Source organism: Phasianus colchicus, chromosome Z (assembly GCF_987193195.1).
Source record: "Phasianus colchicus chromosome Z, bPhaCol1.hap1.1, whole genome shotgun sequence".
NCBI classification, from domain to species: Eukaryota; Metazoa; Chordata; class Aves; order Galliformes; family Phasianidae; genus Phasianus; species Phasianus colchicus.
The window spans coordinates 71,068,814-71,092,402 of NC_143476.1; the positions used below are offsets into that span (position 1 = coordinate 71,068,814).

The window sequence follows — 23,589 nt, forward strand, 5'->3', positions numbered from 1 at the left end:
CATCTGGAATCCTGTGTCCTGTACTCAGCTCTCCATCTCTGGAGACATCACTGTGAATAAATACCAGATTTGACAGTGTAAGCAAGATAGAGCCAGACTTTTCTCACTAGTGCCCAGTGACAGGACAAGAGGCAAGAAGCAAAAATTGAAATACAGGAAGCTCTATTTAAACATTAAAAACTTCTTCATTTTACTGTGAAGGGTTGAATGTGGATAGTGGCTGTCCAGATTCTCCATTTTTGGAGGTATTCAAAACCTGACCCTGAGTTTTGAACACACTAGTTTTGTGTGACATTATAACATGTGACCCTGAGTAACCTGCTGTAGTTGAAACTCTCTGAGCAGAGTGCAGTAGGACTGGGTGATCTTCAGAGGTCCCTTCCAGCCTCAGCAATTCTTAAGGATAAAAGGTGCTCTCCAGAACTGAGTTCCCTTAATTATTCCTGCTTGATAGGAAATTCAAGAAAATACTTTCATTATAAATAATGTATAATAACAGAATAATCTATAAATAATCCATAATAACAGAAATGTTCTTAAATAATCGCAGAAAATCTTTGAATACCCATGTATATGGTCCATGTAAGTCTACTTAATGCAGTGGGTTGAATGGTTTGTTCTTTCAGTATTAACATTATTTTTCTTATATTCTTCCTTACAAGATCTTTGAATGATTTCATTGATAATTATATGCCCTCTTAAAGGAGAGAGAATCTAACAGTCTTTAATTCTTACACTCATTGCCAAAACTGTTGATTAGAGACAGACAGCAATGCTTTTGCCCTGCGGAGAAGGACGTGGAGGTCCTGGTGGACGAGAAGCTGGACATGAGCCAGCAGTGTGCACTTGCAGCCTGGAAGGCCAACTGTGTTCTGGGCTGCATTAAAAAAGGGGTGGCCAGCAGGGGGAGGGAGGTGATTGTCCCCCTCTACTCGGCTCTTATGAGGCCCCATCTGGAGTACTGTCCTGGAGCACCCAGCAAAAGAAAGACACAGAGCTCTTGGAGCAGTCCAGAGGAGGGCTAGTAAGATGATCAGAGGGCTGGAGCACCCCTACAATGAAGAAAGGCTGAGGGAACTGGCTTTGTTTAGCTTGGAGAAGAGAAGGCTTTGGGGAGATCTCGTTGTGGCCTTCCAGAACTTGAAGAGAGCATACAAACAGGAGGGGGAACAGCTTTTTACATGGGTTGATAGTGACAGGACAAGGGGGAATGTTTTAAACTGAGACAGGGAAGGTTTAGGTTAGATATTAGGCGGAAGTTTCTCACCCAGAGGGTGGTGACACACTGGAACAGGTTGCCCAAGGAGGTTGTGGATGCCCCATCCTTGTCAAGGTCAGGCTGGATGTGGCTCTGGGCAGCCTGGTCTGGTGGTTGGCGACCCTGCCCACAGCAGGGGGGTTGAAACCAGGTGATCACTGTGGTCCTTTTCAACCCAGGCCATTCTATGATTCTATGATACTATAATTCTATGTGTTCAGACTGGGGGATGAGAAGCTGAAGAGCAGCACCACAGAGAGGGATCTGGGGCTCTGGTTGATGGCAAGTTAACATGAGCCAGCAGTGTGACCAAAGGGCCACCTGTAACCTGGTGGCACCAGGCCCAGCACTGCCAGTGGGTGAGGGAGGGTTTTCCCCTCTGTGTCATGTGGACTCACCTCCAGCACTGGGCGTGGTCTGGGTGGCACAGTATGAGGACATAAAACTGTTAGAGAGCGTCCAAAAGGAGGGCTACAAAGATGGAGAACGTGCAGGAGGCTCCTGGGTGTGCTGAGCACAGAGCAGAGGAGCTGAGGGGAGGCCTGATGGCGGCTGCAGCTCCTGACAGGGAGCGGAGGGCAGCGCTGAGCTCTGCTCTGTGTGACAGCGACAGGGCCCGAGGGAACGGCATGGAGCTGTGCCAGGGGAGGGCAGCTGCGGGCTGGGGACAGGGGCTGCACCACAGTGATGTTGGGCACTGGAACAGGGTACTGTCACCACTGGCTTCATAAATTGCTTTAGCAAGTAAATATTTAATGTGTAACATTTCCTAGAAAGTCATATACAATGTACACTATTACAAAACAATTTGAGTTTAGTACTAACATTGAAAATTCTTTCCATGTTTTAATGTCTTAAGATGCTTTAAAATGTGTATACCGGTATCAAGGCAATAATAATTTATACAATAAAATGATCTACTGCAAATAACTTACTACAGAATCAGCACCATTATTCAAATGAGCAAGTGTGTAGCTATGGATTTTTTTAAATTAAAATACAATAGAAAAAAAAGTAAGTTTTCTCTGTTTGGAAGCCTTGCAGAATGTTTTCTAGTCTTTGCATTTATCAAGACCAACCCAATCAGTCACTTCCTGATATAGCTAGTAAATTAAAACATTTTACATTATTATTTTTTTTCCAATTCCTAATAGTATGTCAGTTAACCATCTGCTAAAATCTGTTCCAAGATTTGTTGGAAAATGTTACTTTTTCAGTTTAGGAGCCATAGTCTTCAATTTCTGGAAGAAACATTCTCAGCAGAAATACTTTCTCTGTACTCAAAACCAATTGCTGATTATTCTACTGTGAAAGAAAGCTGTTGCAGACAATGATCAATCACATATGCTAAGTTGTTACAATTTTAGGAGCCTAGGCATAATACTTTCAAATCACACATTTTGCCAGTGCATATTTATAACTCATCACTTCAATGTCTTCTAGACCTCTTGGGACTACTGCCATCCAAGTCACATCATCCTTGTTCTGTTGCATCTTCTTATTACAACTTTAAGACTTCTAATCAGGAATTTGAATGAATGTTTTGCTGAAAATACTCTTACTCAGCCATTACAAGACAGCAGCTACACATTAACTGAGTATTTTATAGCTCAGTAAGTCTATCTATAACTATGTAACAGGTTTTCTCTCAAATAACTGCAGCCTACTTTACAAATGCACAAAGTCCTTCACAGAATATTTCTGACGCAGTCCAAAAAATGTAGGTTGTAACGTTTGTCTCTCATTTCCCCCCCTTTTTTAGCCAAAATAGCTTTTTCTACACTTAATTCTTATCCATAACACATAGCATTATCTGGAATTACAGTACAGAAATATGCAATGATCTTGTAGACAGTATCAGAAAAATCAGATACAAAAACACAGACGGAAATCAGATGATGCCATACTTGAAATGAGGCTGTTAGAAAGTGGCAAAAGAGAGGTAGTAGTGGAATCATAGAATCAAAGAACACTTGAGTTGGAAAGGACCTTTAAAAGTCATCTAGTCCAACTCCCATGCAATGAACAGAGACAGCTACAGATCAGGCTACTCAGAGCCCTGTTCAGCCTGACCTTGGATGTCTTCAGAGAAGGGGCATCCACCGCATCTCTGGGCAACCTGTTCCAGTGCTCACCTCCCTCACTGTAGAAAACCTTTTCCTTATATCCAATTCAAATCTCTCCTCTTCTAGTTTCAAACCGTTTCCACTTGTTCTATCACCACAAACCCTGCTAAAGAGTCTGACCCCTTCTTTCTTATTCTCCTTTTGATACTGAAAGGCTGCTCTCAGGTCTCTCCAGAGCCTTCCCTTCTCCAGGCTGAACAGATTTCTCATGCTGTCTTCGTAGGAGAGGTGTTCCATCCCTTGGATTATTTTTGTGGCCCTCTTCTGGACACAATCCAACAGGTTCCATGTCTTTCCTGTACTGAGGACCCCACATATGGATGCAGTTCTCCAGGTGAGGTATCTCCAGCACAGAGCAGAGGGGCAGGATCAGCTTTCTTGACTTGTTGCCCAAACTTCTTTTGATGCAGCCCAGGATCCAGTTTGTTTTCTGGGCTGTGAGAATACATTTCTGGCTCATGTCCAGTTTAACACCCACCAGTACCCCAAAGTCCTTTTCGGCAGGGCTCTATCCTTCCACCTCCCAGTTTGTACTGATTGTGGAGGTTGCCATGACCCAGGTGCAAGACCTTGCACTTGGCTTTGTTGAACTCCATGACGTTCACCTGGGCTCACATCTAGAGCTAGTCTAGATCTCTCTGGATGACATCCCATCTCTTGAGTGTGTCAATTGTTCCACAGTGCTTGGTGTCATCCACAAACTTGCTAAGAGTGCACCCAATCTTACTGTTGATATTATTGATGAAGATATTAAAGAGCATGTAAACTCCTGCGAACCTTCAGACTAACCTGAGGTTCTGCTGCCACAGAGTTTTGGGCCTGTGGAAGATTTATTGGTCACTGTCAGCTGCACTTGACTTGGGTTGCCTGAGGCCTATATTGCAGCTACCCTGCTTTTGAAGGGTGAAGCGCCCACCTTGAAGCTGCTGCTCTGAGAGAGCGGTGCCAAGGATCTAGCAGTTCTTGCAGGTGTGAATAATGGATCCTCATCTCAGTGGTGGTGATGCACCAAAGGGCACACTCACCAGAGAGTAGCATGGGATCAATGAGCTATGCTCTCCAAGACTCCCACTGAGAGGAAAGCTAGAGAAGGACAGGGGGACTGGTACTGCGTTTCAGCAACTTGTTGCAGAGCTGTCAGCAACAGGGTTTTTGTTTCCATCACTGTAGAAGCCTCTGTGAGGGTCATTGGTTGGTTGGAGAGATGGGATAAGTGGTGACGGTGAAAAATGTTGCAACTCTTAAGATTCATATAGTCAGGTACTCAGATAATCTCCAACCATCACATTTAAAAATATATCAAGTCTAGAAATCAAAAATCTTTTCACTATTGGAACATATGTCTGAGCAGAGGCTGTTTGCACACCTCTCCAGTGTAACTTGAAAGTCCCAGTTACTGAATGGGGAATATAGGTGGCAAAGATGAGCTAGTGATGTAATGTGAAATGTGATATTAATTTTTATCAGTTTCCAGTGGCTTTTTTTCTTAGCTCGTCATTATATAAGCTTCCTTTCCCTGCCAACAGTCATTAGTTTTCTGTAGTAAAACATCTTCATAACTGCAAGAAGAATCAGGTGGAATCATATCACAGAAAATTATATAATATATTCCACTTCTTGCTTGTAGAGGATGAATGAAAATTAAAGACAGTGGGATCCCAAGACTAGAAGCAACTTGTAGAAATACACTGGAGACCACTCTGCTCAGTGAAGCAATAGCATTCAGCGTTTCAGGAAACAGTCTTAAATCAAGGAAATTTCATATTTCAGAATATCAAAAGTCAGAAGTTATGCAGGTGGGGCTTACAGTGGGCTTGGCTGAGCAGGGATCTTCATCTAGAGCTTAGGTGTAAAAAAATTGTGTGGACACTAAAAACAAGGTCAGGCCGCATGGAAGGATAACAGAGATGCTATTCATGACTGTAGGGAGAAAATTTGTCCAGCCAAAGCTCAGTTAGAATTGAAGCTGGCCAGTACTGTGGGGAAAACATAAAAGGCATTTTAAAGCAAAAGGAGGACCAGAGGTAACGTGGTCTGTTATTTGATGAGGGTGGTCACCTCACAAATAGGGATACAGACGAATAAATGATGTTTAATACCTTCTTCACCCTCAGGCAACTGGAGCCCTGAGCTGGAGGATAGAGAGTGCATGAACAATAAACTCTCTGCCAACTAACTTGTGAGAGATTTGGTACTCTAACTGGATACATGTAAGTATATAGGCCCTGATGGGATTCATCCCAGGGTACCCAAAGAGATGGCTCACATTATCACAAGACCTCTCTCAATTATTTTTCCATGGTTTTGGCAGTGTGGAGAGATCCCAATCGTAGAATCACAAGGTTGGAAAGGACCTACAAGATCATCTAGTCCCACCGTCCTCCCATTACCACTGCTACCACAAGCCTCTAACCCATATCTCTTAACTCCTCATCCAGACGCCTCTTGAACACTGCCAGGGATGGCGACTCCACCACCTCCGTGGGCAGCCATTCCAGTGCCTGACCACCCTCTGAGAGAAAAAGTTCCTCACATAAAAGTCTAACATAAACCTCCTCAGGTAAAACTTGCTGCCATTTCCTCGGGTCCTGTTTGTCACCTGGGAGAAGAGGCCAAACCCCTCCTCATCACAGCCTCCCTTCAGGAAGTTGTAGGGTGCAATGAGGTCTCCTCCGAACCTCCTCCAGACTAAATAATCCCAGCTCCCTCAGCTGCTCCCCAGCTTCAGACTCCTCACCAGTTTCATTGCCTTTCTCTGGACACATTCCAGGGACTCAATGTCTTTCTTGTAGTGAAGGGAGCTAGAAGCTGGCAAGGTAAGAAAGAAGACCCTGGTAATTGCTGGCTTGTCAGCCTTACTGCAGCACATGGCAAAATAATGAAGATTATTCTGGGACTTACTGAAAGTAAGTACCTGAATGTTGACTCTGCCATTGGTCACAGCCAACATAGGTTTATGATGCAGAAGTCCTGTTTAATTAACAAATTTAATCTCCCTTTACAACAAGGTTACCCACCTAGTTGGCTAGGAGAAGCCTGCTGATGTAATCTTCCTGGATTTCAGCAAAGCTTTCAGTACTGTTTCTCACAGTATCCTCCTGGACAAAATGTCCAGCCTACACCCACAGCATGATGGGTGAAAAACCGGCTGACCTCAAAGTCTTGTACTAAATGGAAGACATAAAACTATTATTAGAGAGTATCCAAAGGGGGGCTGCAAAAGTGGCGGATGGTCTAGAGGGCAAGATGTACAAGGAGCAGCTGAGGCCCCTGGGTGTGCTGAGCACAGAGCAGAGGAGCTGAGGGGAGGCCTGATGGCGGCTGCAGCTCCTGACAGGGAGCAGAGGGCAGCGCTGAGCTCTGCTCTGTGTGACAGCGACAGGGCCCGAGGGAACGGCATGGAGCTGTGCCAGGGGAGGGCAGCTGGGGGCTGGGGACAGGGTCTGCACCAGAGGACATGTAGAGCACTGGAATCAGCTCATTTGGTTTATTCATTCCAGACAAACATGAACACTTCCACATTTCTCAGCTGGAATGATGATATATGATACATCACAGAACTATCAACAGTTGAGGTTGGCAGAGGCCTCTAAAGGCTGCCTGCTCCGAGCCCTGCACAAGCATGGACATCCAGGGCAGAGTGCCTTGGCAGCTTTCCAGGATCTCTCAGAAGGAAACTCCGGTGCTGTCACTCTTACAGTAATGAGTGACCTGCTTCCTGGTTTTCAGACAAAACCGGTTGGTGCCCATTGCCTTGCTGCAGAACTGGCCACAACTGAAAGAATCCGGCTCCATCTTCTTTATCTTCTCCTTTCAGGTATTTATAGACATTTGTAAGATCGTCACTGCTTAGTTATGGCGGAATAGTGTGTAAAGTGAGCAAAGTAAAGACAAATCTAGTTTTTCTAAAATTACCTCCTGTGACATCAAGTAAGTTTTTCTTTTGTAAGTTTAATGCTGTAAAGCAGAACTCAATCTAGATTTGGCTTTATCCAGTTAACTTAAGTAAAAAGTGTTTTTTGTCTAGTGATGAAAGTAGCTTAGAAATTTACAGGTATATCTTCCTGGGAAGAGTGAGAAGAGAAAGGGGAAAAAAAAAAGAAAATAATTCAGTACTTGTATAATCTGAGGTTCTCCCATGAAGCAGAGGCACCTGTGGGTAGCATTATTTGATACACATAGATCAGCTCTTAGAGAGAAAGTACAAAAGGCTCTTCAGAGCCAAACCAAATTTAAGAAGGAAAGAAAAGTTTAAAAGATAGCTTGTTTATAAGCTATCTAAATTAGACAAATCATGATTACTGTAATACATTTTTTCATTTTAGCGGTTAGATACTTAGACCTTCATTTTCCCAAAGAATGAAGGCCTTAACTAGTTTTCTTCATAGTTAGTTTTCAGAAGGCATGTTGTTCTAATTGTAAAAATATTTTCTGGAGGGCAGATTTAGATTTATCCTTTCAAATGGAAAACTGTATTAGGTTCTCCTGTCTTTAATTTTTCAGAACAATTGATGTGTTCTGAGGCACAAAACCTTTTAAACTGACTTATTCTGGTGGGTCTTGGGGAAAGACAGTTTTTGAAGGCAGAAGAGCAGAAAGGATTTGAAACCATAACCTGAAAAATGCTTCCTAAAGTCAGCTCTTCCCCAAATGAATGGCAGAGGATGAATGAAAAGATTTTTGAGAAAGAGGTTTCTTATCTGACCTGTTTTCTAATATGTGCAAAATGGAAATCACTAGAAATAATATTCTTGTTTGTGGCAAAATATGACAGCTCTACACAGGCTGTGTAATTGATTCCTCACAGCATAGGATGAATACACATAAAACTAACATTTTTTAAAAATTATTATTATTTGGGAAGAACTATAGAAGTACAACTCAAATGAAACAACTCACTTTATGCACAACTCCTTTCCTGCTTGAATACTTCCTTTGGCCAAGATGGATAAAACACTGTAGCAAATAAGCAAATTGTAGGGACTTAAACATACTAACAAATAATACACGTGAAATGAAAAAGAATAAATTTGCAGTCTGATGCATAAAAAGCAGAAAAGATAACTTCTCCCAGAGTAATTTCCACAAAGACAAAATTAAGGGGGGAAGGGGAGTAAAATTTCAAACTCCTAGTTGGTAACAAATGCAAAAACTTAAATGCACAGGGGCCCAACACTCCAGGGTCATCAAGGCTGTAACCCCTTACAGTTAGGGTCTCTTTTCTGCACAGATGAACTAGGAAAGGTCAACATATCAGACTGGTATGCTAGCTTTACATTTAAAGCAAAGAGTTTATCTGTGCTTTTACATTGTCACAGTTTGCAAGAAAATTGGATGTAAATCCACATTTGCCTCTCCTATAATGCTTGTGCCTTTCTTTTCCCAATAGCCTTTGGGCATCTTATTAAGTCAGATCCAGATCCAAGTTACCCTATTTAAGTCTGCTCTCAGTCTTCTTTGCTATTTCAACTACTTCATTTATACTAGACTTAAAAGACTACTCATCTCTTTAGAACAACAGTCACTAATTGATTTCATTATAAAACTTGGCAATTCATTGTTTTGTTTTATCATTGGTTTTGTGGTTGTTGGTTTTTTTTTTTCATTCTTAATAACTCAGTCTTACAACAAAACCAATTCAAGCAGACCCTTGTTGCACTGAGATGGATGGAGCTAAAAACACAAGCAAGTCTTTATTAATGGATATTGGTAGGAGGCTAATGTCTATAAAAGCTACAGAAATATAAAATTTTGCCATGGAGAATTTCCTAGAAGCTAAATAAGTCTATTACACAGTGCTTTAGAGAGCATTAGTTTATTATCTATTCTCCATGTGTTGCCTCAGGAACAGTCTAATTATATACAAAAATTTGGAATGCTGAATAAACGCTGATAAAAACATTTCATCGCTGTTGACATGGGAATATTTCTAAACAAAAGAAGTCCCAAATCATAAAGGTTTGATTTGTGTGTTGATTATTGCTATGCTTGTGTCCATAGAATGCTTTCAAGAATATACACACTTAAAAACTCCAGTCCAAAAAAGAAACTAAAATATTTACACAATAAATATGTGGGGGACTTCATCTTTTCATTATATCAGTTGAACTGATTCTTTAATGAACTAGTAATAATAGAAATAATTAACAGAGTATGCATCAGCTCACTGCCATTCTGAGTAAGTTACACTGTTGACAGAAGCTTTTTCTGTTCAAAATGTAGTTTTAAAAAAATACCTGTCTCTTGTCTCTCCTCCTGCTCAATCCCAATTAGACTAGTTCAGAGGACATCTTTCTCTCACTTTCTGCAAAATCATCTAGCTTGACATGTATTTAAGATTACACACAGACACAGAAGGAACAAACACATTTCAACCCATTGAAAACTCCAAGTTTACTGAGTAAAGTCAGTATAATCCATGTTTTATTTGATGGTTAGTTTGCTAATTTACTCAAGACAAACTTTGGCCAAATGTTTCCACAAGAGGTACTAAACTTCTTCTATAAAACTCTGTTTCTACGGTTCTACCATAGCCAAGCAGTTTTTGATAGAATTGTCTCTTGACAAGTCAATCTGAAAATTAAGTATCATAATACAGTTTAGAACTTCTCTTAACATTGAAGCAAAATACAACACAGTATAATTCCTCAGTGATATAATTAAATGTACTGTAAAATGTATATAAAGTCAGCCCAAGATCAGTAAAGAATCAGTTCTGCTTTTTGGACTTTTCCCTTCCCAAGGATACAGGTTATGTAGAAGACCAATTTAGGACATGTCTGTCTATTTTTTTTCCCTTTAAAAGGCAGTGTGTGATGAAAATAACATGATTGAAATTAATGAACGTATGATGTGAACATTTCGTTTTTTCAGTAAAAAAATAGAAACTAAAGAACCAAACACATCTCAGAAGGGGAACACCAAAGCCTGCCATTATATAGCTATGTTTCTCATTCTTTTCTTTAAAGATTAACAGCACACAGAAAATAAGTGAATTTTTATCAAAATACAGCACGTTTCTGCTAATATATCAAAAAAACACCAATTTTCCTATGTAAATATCACTGAAAATCAACTAAAAAGAATTAAAATATACTAAGAGTTGTTAAAGGGTTTCAATTAAAATTATTAGAACTATACACAGTACAATAAGCAACAGTTAACATCTGTGAAAGAAGTGCAATAATATTGAAGTTCACTTATTTAAAAAGTACTACCTGTTTATTACCGCTAGCTATGTATAATTCCTCTCTTGCAGTTCATTTCCCCAAAACTAAAGGAGGCTGGTGTTTTTGCTAGCTTTATTAAATGCATTTACTTTTGTACACACGGGTTGAAAAGAAAGCAACTTCTACTTGTTTCAAACAATCAACTTGTATGTAAATAAAAATGAACTGCAATAACTGAATATTGCTCCAATGATAGGCTTATCATTAGCCCTGATTAAAAACAGTTACTGGTCTTCTATGGCACTTTTCCCTGGTCCATAACAACCATGTATTAATTAACACTGCAGATTGCGTAGTCTTTATTGAATTACAAAGGAGAAAAGAGAAAAATAAAGTTAATGTTTCTGGTAAACAAAATTAATACAAGCGTAATTGAATATTTTACACAGTAATAAGGAACAAAGGCAGCCTGTGGTAAATCACTATTACATTAATACAGTTAGAAACCCTTTAATGACTCTGAAGTGTGTAGTTCACATTTAATGTTACCTGTAGGAACAGCCCTTTAAGAAACATCATTACAAACTGGTTGGTTGTAAGTATACATCTCCATCTCATCACAGCAATTCTCCATCACTGTTCAAAGTTTCACAAACTTGCTTTGGTTACCTAGCTCCACGCATATGGTCTCCTTTTTGATTAACAAGGCAATGCAAAGGCCAAACAAAATCAAGATGACTTTCATAACCTTTCTTCCATCATCTATTTTGTGTGTGTTTAAATATATATTACAGGCAACAATCTTAAAAACTGGCCATTTTGGTTTCATTTTAAAAATCTGAAAGGTTAAAATGGAGCACTTTTTATAAAGACAAAAGTACCACCACTTGCACAAAATTGGAGATTTCCATAGCAAAGAAAAATCTCTGGGCACATTTCCACAGTACAGCTGAAAAGAAGTATGTATTGAAGAAAACCCAACTAAACATGAATCACGTGGCAAATGAATAAATCAATGACTACATTAGGAACAAATCCTGTACAATATCACAGATTTGTAATTACAGTCTTCCTAAAAAACACCATAATCTTTTATTGCATTTTCTATTGGTAGACATACACTCCAGAACTAAATGCTTTTTTCTCTTTATTGATTCCAGATTTAGATAGCAGATAGTTGATTCACCTGACCTTTGTACTGTCCAACCAGCACCACCTTCCATCTACCCATTCATCTATACAATGTGCACATATCAAAGCCAACATTTAATATCCCCTTTCCACATCTATAGAAGTGGTTTCAGCATAACACATTAATATCTGGTGAATAAAAATAAAGGCAATAAACAGCTACAGGACAGACAGCCCTGCCATCTGTCCATTGGCTACAACGTAGGCTTCTTAAAGCCTCGCACGAAGTTTAGTAATGTGTATGAATTATCCAAAAATAAACCTACCATCTGTACAAAACAATAACACAGGTTTGTTCTTGGAGGAGTGATCCTTAGATTGCTATAATGCTTAAAAACAAGTTTATTCACCATATGTATTTCCAAAATGATTTCCTGTTTGTTCTATACAGTGGTTTTTTCCCCTTTAACCACAAGTTCAGTTTTTCATTTCCTGTACAAATATTGATCATAATTCTTTTCAAGTTCCTTTCATGTATAAAAATAGGCAAAATATTCAGTTTCCCATAAGTCCTTCAATGAATCCTGTTGGCTTTATCCCCATTATCCACAGAATTTATGAAGAAATTTCTCTCACAATGATGAGTTCCACTGTATTCTGAAAAGTCTTTAGCAAAGATACTGCTTGTCCATGATCAATATTTATGAAGCTGTATCCATTGGCCTAAAAAGAAATTTTTAGAATTGAAAATGGCAGTCTGATATTTAATGTTACGTCACTTAAGCTTAAACTAGGTTTAAAATCACAAAGTCTTACATGAATGCACGCAGTAACATGCTGCTGATTCGCTCATTACATGATTAATATCAGCAGAACACACAGGTATATGCTACAAGGAATTCACAGATCCTGTTAGCCTTGAGAGAATTCTGTCCCAAAAGTACTGAAAACATTTGCAAACAACCAAAAGAGAAATCTGAGCTTGAAAGCTCAGACATTAAATTCTTCAGCCTGAATACAGTCATGCTAAAGAACAGCGAAGACAGGACAAATGATACATCTCAGTTTAAATACTAGAAATGGATTTGTGATTGATAAATTAAAAAGTATTTAAACCTCTAACAAAAAGCATTCATAGCACTGGAGCCTTTTTAGGACTTTACTCCTTTTCTCCCATCAGACTAGATACAACAAACTATCTTTCTCCCACGAGCACAGTATAGCAGTGGGCTAGATTGTTCTATGAGGTTATACAGTCTTTACCTGTGTACATCTTCCCCAGGACCTGACTGGATAAATCTCTGATTAGATCTCTGTGCCAACTCTCCTATAAGGCTGGGACTGAAATCTCCTGGGGTCACCCCAGCTTCAATCTTCCTATGATCAAGCACCTCTGTTATTCCTAAAATGGGCTTAGCAAACATGGGCAGCCCTAAGCAGCCTACAGAAATGAGCATTCAGCTTTTCAGGTATAAATTCATACTCAATCTGGGTCGTAAAATCTTGCAGAGTGGCAGTTTGGTCTGTCCACTGCTTCCAGCTCTATCTCCCAGCTTCCTCCCAGAGGGGCTGGCACTTCTTACGGGGACAGAGATCCAGTCAAAATGTCACCAGAGGTGACACAGAGGTGACAGTTAAGGCCAGTTGTGCGCTTAGCTGTTCCATTTTGGAGTTTTGCATGCTCATTGTGTTACCTAACACTGTTGCTACCAGAAAGATCCTTTGTTGTAAAGGCAGTAATATGTAAGTCTGTCTATGACTACAAAGGCAGTTTTAAATACAGAATGTTGAGAGAGCAAAAGCAGCAATAATAATTCCATGCCAGCATCTATATGGTATGTCCTAACCTAATATGCAACGGTATCTTAAGACTTCCATGCAATTACCTAGACACTGGTTGTGTAGAATATTTTGCTTGATGTATCTATTAGATATACATTATAAGATACTTCTAATGTATATTTTATGGAAAATAATTGTAATAATTGTAAATATATTAATAATTTATATATAAATATATAAATATATAAAAAATAATTGTAATGACAAGCATAGGAGAGAAATCTGAGGAGAGATCATAGAAAAATGCAGCCGTTTTTATGACTAAATAAGTCATAAACAAGACAGAATAGGACTGTTGTTACATTGTCACTGAGGTACCATGGTTATAAAGAACATGCTGTTAGACCAAAAAAATTTGTTAGTTACGAGAAATGAAAGAGCTTGTAATTGTCTTAGATGTAAATGCAGTATCTCCCTGAGCTCTTAAAAACTATGAATTCTTCATTAAACAGAAAGCAAAACTAGCAGAGTGCCAACAGGACAGAAAGAAATTTCATTACATATGTCACACAGACAAATGAAATTCCATTAAGTCAACAATAATCCTTTAAAACAAAAGCACCATTCACACACTTTTCACTCTACTCCAAGGTTTAAAATGTTGTTATTCTTCCTGTGTGGAGTGTTGCCCCTTCACTGAAAGTAGTTACATCACTAAGAATTGGAATGGAAGCTAGCTTTCTCTTGTCAGGAGAAATGTGTACTTAATTATTTACCACACTCAAAACCAAGTATCTTAAAGATGGATTAATTTGATCTTAGTTCTTTTTTTTTTTTTTTTTTTTTTTGTGCGCTAACTGGCTTTCTCTTTCATTGGAGGGATCATGCAATTTGTTTTTGTTTAAGAAAACTGTTCACACAAGATGGTACTTTAATGGAGATACGAAGTTTTTCTTAGTCTTCGAAAAAACTGAAATACAGCTGAGCTAATTCTATAAATACCTGGTACATGGAGAATACTTTTTACCAAGAGATTAGCTCTGCAACTTAAAGGGTGCTTTAAGTATTCTTCTAGCCTCTTTCTGTAGAACAATAAGGTCATATAATCCATTCAGCCATTTCCTTGACCCCTCCAAAAATAACTTGCAAGTTCATTAGATAATTTCAAGCAAATCTAATAGAAAAGTGGTCTGAAAAGTATGAACTTCCTGCAGAAAAACAGGCTGCCGAGCTGCAACCAGAAGCCAGAACTCCTGAAAGAAATTATTTGGCTTGCTCGCTGCAGACTGGGTAGCCAGGAGGTACACACTGCGAGCGCTCAGGTATCAGTCAGCAAAGAAGTGGCCTCTGCCAGTGGCTGTGCATATCCAACCTGCCAGCTGGGGGAGAGGCAGCAAAGGCTGACACAATCTGTAGCGCTGCAGCGTGGGGACAGCAACAGAAAACGGACTTGAGGAGTAACTGATGGCCATCAAACAATTTATTATTCAGAACACTGTATATAAATGACTACAAGTTAAATGAATGACAAAGTCTAATTGACTTGCTTACATTCCATCTTGAATAACAACATTAGGACTTTTTTTTGCCTTTAAGATTATGAATATTAAAATTACAAAAAATATTCAGAATTTGAAAAATGACTCAAATCATCAATGCTTCAGCCCATCTCACTTATATGTTAGATAGAAAAAAAATTGAAAGCACCATCCCAGAATGCTAGAATGGCTCTGGAGACATACTAGTGATCTACACAAAAATGAAACATACTGCTTTTAGAAAAGAAGCAAATTAAAAATGAACTAATATATTACACAGGCTAATTGATTATATGACTACAGTACCTGAATTATTTTATCCCCAGGTTGCAACAGTTTAGATGCTGGTCCTTCAGGCTGTACTCTGGTTACAAATATACCCTTGAAAAACAGAGGTGGAAAACATTTTTGACAATTTATTTCATAGAATTACGGTATAAAGATGTAACTTAAAACATTTCAATTTTCCATCCTAAATAGAAGAGAATGCAGTATTATTTTATGGCTGCCTTCTTTTTCCAGTATTAAATCCAGGGCAACTGCCTTTAAAGGATTACTGAAGGGCAAATCCTGATTTGTCTAACGTGTAACTCAAGCCTTTGTTTAATTTGGCAGATGTATATGTCAAAATGAATTATCAACCACAGAAATAGTGCTGTAGGCTAAATCATGTTCTCTTTTAAGAGGCTTCCTAACTGTGAACTCTGTAATTCACTATCACAAATCTGTGAACTGATATCTGGTACAATCTAAGAAACCTTCAGTGAAAATAATCCTCTGTGTTATCATGTGGCTACTGCCTCCATTTTCCATCATTTTTCCTCCCTTTTCTCCAACTAAGTCCTGGATTTTAGTGGTTTGCATTTGGGGCTAGTGTATTTTTCATACATTAGGAAACGTGCTAATAAGAACAATTTTACGATACATTACTATAAAATACTCACATCATCTTCAGGTCTGAATGGATTTCCTCTACCACCAACTCCTCCTGATATACTAAATCCAAGTTCTGGATCCTTGTCAATTCTCACTCGAATCTAAGTAGGTACAATCAAAGTTAGAACTGGCTGAAAAATGCATTCAGAGCTACTGTAATGAATTTATTACTAAGGAATTCAGTTAATAAAAGCTTTTGAAAGGAAAAAAAAATCAAAAAGCATTATCATTCAAGCAAATACTGTATCTCATAATATTAATTCAAGCCAAATTATCTTTGTACATAAGTTTTACTCTAACATCACTGCTATTATAATCATAGTAGTCCACGCCGTCTCTAAATTCAGAGATATTTAGATACTAAGTAAATTTATGTAATGTTCTCAGCAAATACATGCCTACCTGCAAGAATCTGTTCTTCCTATTTCTTGCTAATTCTAGCTGACTTTAAAATCAAACCTGGCTCCTACTTTCATTCTAAATTCTATGTAGCCATCACTGTATCTCCTTTCTCTTGATAGAAGAGTTGAATACAAGACAGTTTTACAGAAGTTTATCTCCATTCTACCACAGAATGAAAGCTCTCAGAATTTTCCACAAATAACAAAACAATAACGAGGAAAAATTCTGTGTCCAAGAACAGAAAGAAAGTTGCTCACAATGAAGGAGCCATTAAAAGGTGCGAGAATTCCTTACTGTATATCTGTATGCCATAAATAAAACTAATAATTATCAGGCATGCATCAGATGTTCTCACTTTTTTATCTTGTTATGATTTAAGGCTGCACAATTCCACATTTGCAACTTTTTGAATCATTTCGGATAGACAAATAGAAGCAAGGTACTCTAAGTTGTACTGTGATTTTTAACTTTTCAGTTACCCATAAATGATGAGTCAGTGACAAATAAATGTAGTAAAAAAAAAATGAATTTCTACCTCAGTAAAAAATTGCAAATGTAGGTTGTTGGAATTATCTGTTAAAAAATCTACCACATTTCTCTTTATAGCAGACAGATGCCAGTCATTCAAATGACATTTTACCCTTACCTCTTGCTTTACCAATTCATGGCTTTGTCTGGGAGAACACTGAGACTGGGTATAGGTTGGTTGGTGGGCAACTTTCAACATCAAATAGTCAATTAACTGTTCTCTAGATGGATGTCTTCCTACTGATGCTTGAGGAGGGAGATGATGGACTTGGCTGTAATTTGCCTGAGGTCTCTGAGGCTGGCACATCTGTCCGTTTGTCAAAGGTATCTGAATAAAATATGAATGTTGTTAATGCCACAGACTTTATACAGACTAATCCTCAGTTCTTCCTTATTTCAATATTTCTCATGTTTGATCGTTTTTAATTTTAGGAACACCAGTAAAATTACTCTTCTGGAACATATGCAATCACACTCAATTTTCACAAGACTCATCAGTTCTGACCTATGAGAACAACTTTGTAAAACAAAAACTTACGTTTACTAATCTACTAGAACAGAGTAGACAAACACTTTTTTACTGAGTTATCTCTACTATTTTTCTTTTTCTGGCAGTATAAGTGACCATATTGAAACTTGGTTGATTTTGTTGCAGTTTACATCTTTCTCGCACAAAATATTTACAGCATTCTCAGTAAATTAAAAAAAAAAATTAAAAATCCTACACAGCTAGCAGACAGAATTTCTGTGACCGCTGGAACAAAAAACCTGAAAAAGTTAACTTACAAGCTCAAGATTTAAATATCAAATCAATATTAATGATATTTCTTTTCTTAAGGAGATAACGATGGCAATAAGGTATTCAACAATTCAACAAATTCTGACCGTTTCAGTAAGGATGTTGCTGGAGGAAACAACATTTCTTACTGAAGCCCCAAAGTTACTGATATTTCTGCAGCTCTGCCTTGAGATGTGAAGCGTTTTCCTTCTTCCTGTTGTTACAAAGCCCTAGTAGTCAGTCACCCTTCTGTAGGATTCCCACAGAATGAAAATGCTACAGTCTTGAACTACAGATTTTTCTGCCTACTACTATTATCCCACTAGTCAGAAGACACAAGGACATTAAAATACTCCGTTCCTCAAGGTTATAAATAGCTAATGTACACAAATTTCAGTCATTAATCACGCAGTGTAAATGGACATACAGAGATTATTTTGTTGAGTTTCTATATCAAAGTCATTCTAAGAAATGTGTGTGTATATCTCAGCTAATCTACAGATGACACATTATTCAATTTACAAGATTTTCCACTGCTTTTTCTGAAAATATTTTCTGAAAATGATAGGAAAACTATTTTTGTGTATTATCAGAGGCAGAGAGTTTACATAGGCAACATACATCAAGAACTATGCAAATTCTCAATACTCAATGTCTGTAGAAACTCAGTGGAAATCAATGAAGTTAGAAATCTATCACTGCTTTGGAACTTACATACATACATTTATTTTCACTGTAGTAAGTCTTGCTTGTATAGATGGTCTTTAAATATAAATACAGAATGTGTACTATGTATTCTAGCTAACCACTTCAATTTAATCACAACAGATTTCATGTTAAGTTCTTTAAGTGCATAATGAGCTTCAATCTGCCTTCCTGAAATCATATGCAGTATTCCCGTTTCAACATGCAACTACTTTCCCTGCAAATTTCTTCTTATTTTTACGTTTTAAAGCCCCAGTTCCATCTACTATCTTAGCACATGCTTCTACAAATGATAAGTATATCCATCCATTATAGCATGTAGATAATTACCTGCACAGATATTTTCTTCATGCTGTCAGGAGGGACATCTTTGAGACTAAGTGTAGCAGATGAGTAATTCTGCTTTCCTGAAATGAACACCTCATCTTGACATTGGTCTCCTGAAGCTGAAGCCTGGGGATGCTTTAAATAAAATGCAGGGGTAAAGAAAAATATCCTTGTATTATTCAAGAATCTCATAAAAATGATTTTAAAGTGTTTTTTGAAAGGGTTTTATAATTCTTTAACTTTGTTTTTGTTTATATAGAATATGTAAATCGTACTGGTGAAAACACCACATTTAGAATGGAATATACTGGTGGATATTTACAAAAATTAGCAAGTGCACAGGTGTCTTTGATCACCAATACATTGTTAAGAAAAATCAACAAATGCTGAAGATTACTCATGCAAGGATTCACATGATAAACAGTTTTCTGAAATATCTACTTAGAATATTCAGACTGAGGAGTTCTTCCCTCTCATTTTCTTAAGAAAACATTAACTAATTTCCTTGAAATTCTAAACTGCCCAGCAATTGCAGTTTACAGCAGCAGAATTTGTTAGGAAGAAAAAGCAGCAGAATAAAATTTTGTTTATCATTTTTGATTTTTGGCTGAATTCAGAATTTCACAATACATAAAACAAAACCAGACACTTTTTATTTGTGTTCAATCATAATAAAGGCCAATTAGAAAATTCAGCATTAATCTAAAAAACCTGACAATAAGGTTAAGGCGTATGAAGTAACAGCAAAATATTAAATACATATTAAAAAACAATCCAGCACAAGTTTTATTCTATTCATTGAAAGCATTGTTCATCTGTAAAAAGACAGCTATCAATTTAAAGGACAGTCTGCATAATTTGTCCCTCTGTATATTGCAACAGTCTCCTGTAGGTACTCACTCGAACAACGTGTACACCAGAACCTCTTCCGTCTGCAACACTCAAGGCAACACTACCCTGGCTGCCATGCAGATCCCTAGAGCTGCCATAGTGAAAGCTGCTAACAGCAGCATAATTGGAATTAAAGGACCTAGACAGCATGCTCTGAATAAAGAGGGGACAGATTTAACACAGAGATTAGTGCAGCATGCATAAACCACAAGACATGTTATACGTAGACTAATATAGACATATTCCATTGTCATGCAAGATAAAAACCATGCAAGAACAGTGCTACTGTGATATATAAAACACAATTCAGCGTCTCCTATTTTTACCTTTATTTACTTGTAAATCAGCATGCAATCAGAGTGTACATGCAGATTTACATGTAAATAAAGTCATTCAAATGTTCATATGTTTGGAAAACAACATAGGTTCACAGTTTGTCAAAATTCCCACATTTTCAATAAATTTACAACATATCAAGTGCACTGTGGGAAGAATGGCAGTCAAGACAAACATCTGTGAAAAATCAGCTGATTACCAGTTGTCACTATTTTGTCTTATTTTCCCCCTTATTACTGGTATAGTACAAACAATAACTCACACAGATACAGAGATTTGAAGATGATGGAGCCTCATTAAAAAACAAGCAAACAAACAAAAGAAAACCATTCCCATGCCACTGAAGGTAAACAAGAATGTAACAAAGCTCAAGAACAGAAGAGTGATTTGGTTTTGAGCTGTATTACTTTGCAGACCTGACCTCTGCCAACACTGGCCAGGGTGACAAAAGGAAACAGTGGACATAACTATTTTGCCACAGACTTTTGTAGTTGCAAGAACAAAACAATATAAAAAACCTGTGCAGGTGGAAACCCCTCATATTCTACCTGACAAATGAAATAATTATAAAACTCATGAAAAATCACAGCCTTGTAAAAAAAAAAAAAAAATGGTAACAGTAAGAGATATGCTGTAAAACATCAAAACCCAAAGTTGTAAAAAAGTTGTAGGTCAACACTAGCAGAGATTCCCAGCGATCAGTTTAGGAAGAATTCTTACTCTACTTATTTTTAGCTTAGAAGAGAGAATTTGGGGCATTTGGAGAGAGATTGGTATCCCTATAATTTTGCTTTTCATAATGAGCATGATGAAGGTTGCACATTCTTTTAGAAACTCTCTGGAGACTGCTGCACCAGAGAAGATTCTTCCAGAAAGGTGACTAAGCAGATGTCACCAAAAAACCCCTCCAATTTTTGAGAAATCCCAAGACGATAAACAGTGGAATTTACTGAGGAAAATTTCTTCCAGATAATGTAGTAAATTTAAGACTGATTGGAGTATGCATTTTGCAATAGCCTTTTTAAAAAAAGACAAAATGAGTCTATCCTGGCCCAGAGACCTTAAGGGACTTCTTAATCAATTCACAATATTGCTGTTTTGAGACATTTAAGGCAAAGTAATCACTTCTTGTTCCACCATAGTTTTGTACTTGACATCTTCTATGTAAATTTCTTATGGCTTGCTTCTACAATACGTACCACTGCTGCTGTTCCATGCTCTACAATACACATACTACAAAAAATATATCCTCAACTTTCCACTTTTTCCGAAAGTGACTTCAAATAGATGTGATGTAGCATTTGCTTATCATAATCCATGAAATTTTGGTATATAATAGGAACTAATAAAATTAAATTAGTCTGTGATCTTACAAACATTTAGGCACTTAGTTTTATTCATGCACAGACCTATTGAAGCTATCTTCGTCGTTGTACTGTACAAGCTTAACGTGGAAAAAACTGTGAGGCAATACTAATAAAAACATCAGGAACATAGAGAAACAAAGAATAGTGAAAAAAATCTAAACTGATTAAAACTGCAAGCCTGTATCACTTGGACTTCTTTATTTCTTTGAAGAAGGTACCATGCACTGAGAACACAGTAAAACCACCTATATTTTAGTTTCTGAATAGGAAAGTAAGCATCTACTTTTATGACTTATTTTTTGCAATTCTTCCTGTTCTAAACAGGCAGTTAATGAATGAGATTTAAAAAATAGAGCTCTTAATTCCAGATGAAATTATAATTGAAAGCAAACATGCATCTGATAAACTCTCAAGAAATCCACAACAAAAAAGGAAAATACACTTATGTAAGTGACAGAACACACTGTTTCTACCAACTCCAGTATTTGCAGACAACTCTTACAGATATTTACTATTATAGTTTAAGGCTGAGAAATTCCTCACAATAAAATGGGTATGATTCTAAAATTATAAAAAGACAGTATCTCAGTTTAAATTCCTAAATGGAATGAAAGCTTTCAACATAACTAGAAAGTTACTATTACTTGTCAGCAAAACCAGCAAGTCTCCCTTGAAAAAGGAAGTATGATGAAATATGTTACTATTCTTAAAAGCTCACCCGTACACTGAATTTAAAAGCTTTGGTAATGAGACTGACGAGACAGAATTCATTGTACGCCTTCCTACAGCTTACTACTTGTAACCACTAGGGAGCAGCTTGGCATTTAAAGAGACCTTCTCTATCCCACAGTAAAATCAGCTTTGCATTAGATAAGAAAATTATTTCTCTAGAAAATACGCGAAAGAACGATTTACAAATGAACTATATTCACTTTCCTTCAGCAGGTGGATAATTTTAGTTCATCAGAATATGGTCCCTTAAATCTTGTCAAAGGAATTTATAGATTCTGTTTACTTGGATAGAATCTGCTATTAATATCTTTGCAGGACTTAAAATGTTCTTATACCTCTCCTCATGCAAACTAAATTCTTGAAAGTTTCCTTTCACCTGAATGAGGTTAAAAGATCTGATAAATATGACAAATTTCCAATTTTGCCCAAGAAGCCTTTCCCTATCTCAACATTGTTACTAAATTTTATAGAAACCAAGCAAACACGCAGTCCAGGAGCCTCACTCACCACCACTCCCCTCCAAACACACACACACACACACAAAAAAAAAAAAAAGAAAAAAAAAAGAAAAGAAAAAAAGAAAAGAAAAAAAGAAACAAACAAAAAAAATGAAACAACCCAAACCAAAAGAACAAGAAATAAAAGCCTAAGCACCATCATCATAACACACCCCTCAACAAGTCAAAACCACCACACATTCTTCACATACTTTTTTGTAGTAAGTATTGGATAAAAATTTAAAAAGCAATTAATTCAATAGCAGACTCAAAAGAGTCAAAGGAAATTAAGATTATTAACCCAGATTGCTGTGCACAACAACAGGCACAAAGATATGAATTAAATATTCATCATAACGCTTAATTTTGTATACTTGATTTATCAGTGCCATGTCTTATACTTTGAAAAAAAGGGAAACAGCATTATAAATCCACGAGTTTTGTCAAAGCAATTTCCAGTAACTGTTTGTTCTTTAAATGAACTATTCACTTCTTCAAGTAAATACTGATTTTTTTTTCAGACTTCATAACACTTCAGAAGTCTGTTCTGTAGATTAAGCTCCCACATTAATTTTAAGTACAATCATACCTGAAACCATTATTTTAAAAGAACAAAGAAATAGCCAGTGAATTTCTAGAATTTTTACGTTATCATATTTGCCAGTTGCCATATAGGATTATATCTGCATTTCTCAAAGTTTTTTTTTGGTGGTTTTTTTTTTTTTTTTCAAGTCAATAATATCCCAGAAAATATAAAGTAGATAATTATATGTGTATTTACCTTTAAACTCCTAAGTCTTATACTGCTTAGTAAAATCTTCTTTAAAATGCTTTAAGGCCAGAATAAAAGAAGCACGCACACAAAAGGCACACTATTAATATATGTTAGATAGATGCACAGCTAAAAACCCAGGAGCAACTATTTCATATCCTTCTAGTAAGAAACAATAATTAAGGTTTACATGAAAAGCATGGAAGAAAAAATATGAACAGATATAAAGGGTATTAAATCAATGTGACTAAATTTCTATGATACCTGGGCAGTTTTCATTTGATGTATTAAACATCATTCCTAACATGTGAAAC

General features: G+C 37.2%; 1 protein-coding gene across 6 annotated transcripts in view; it reads right to left on the bottom strand.

The window, feature by feature from the left end:
* Window positions 1–11,235: 11,235 nt before the first annotated feature.
* The window catches only part of ERBIN (erbb2 interacting protein), a 106,641-nt gene continuing 94,287 nt past the window's right edge, over window positions 11,236–23,589 (bottom strand). For 4 of the 6 annotated variants that reach the window (XM_031611595.2, XM_090131182.1, XM_031611596.2 and 1 more), the window contains exons 23-28: window positions 19,581–19,724; window positions 18,684–18,815; window positions 16,989–17,198; window positions 15,949–16,041; window positions 15,311–15,385; window positions 11,236–12,407 (exon numbers count right to left, since the gene is read on the bottom strand). In XM_031611595.2, the coding sequence (XP_031467455.2) occupies window positions 12,300–12,407; window positions 15,311–15,385; window positions 15,949–16,041; window positions 16,989–17,198; window positions 18,684–18,815; window positions 19,581–19,724 (762 nt within the window). In that variant the 3' untranslated portion in view covers window positions 11,236–12,299. The remainder of the gene's footprint in view (window positions 12,408–15,310; window positions 15,386–15,948; window positions 16,042–16,988; window positions 17,199–18,683; window positions 18,816–19,580; window positions 19,725–23,589) is intronic. The other 2 variants (XM_031611597.2, XM_031611599.2) reach the window with 1 other exon arrangement.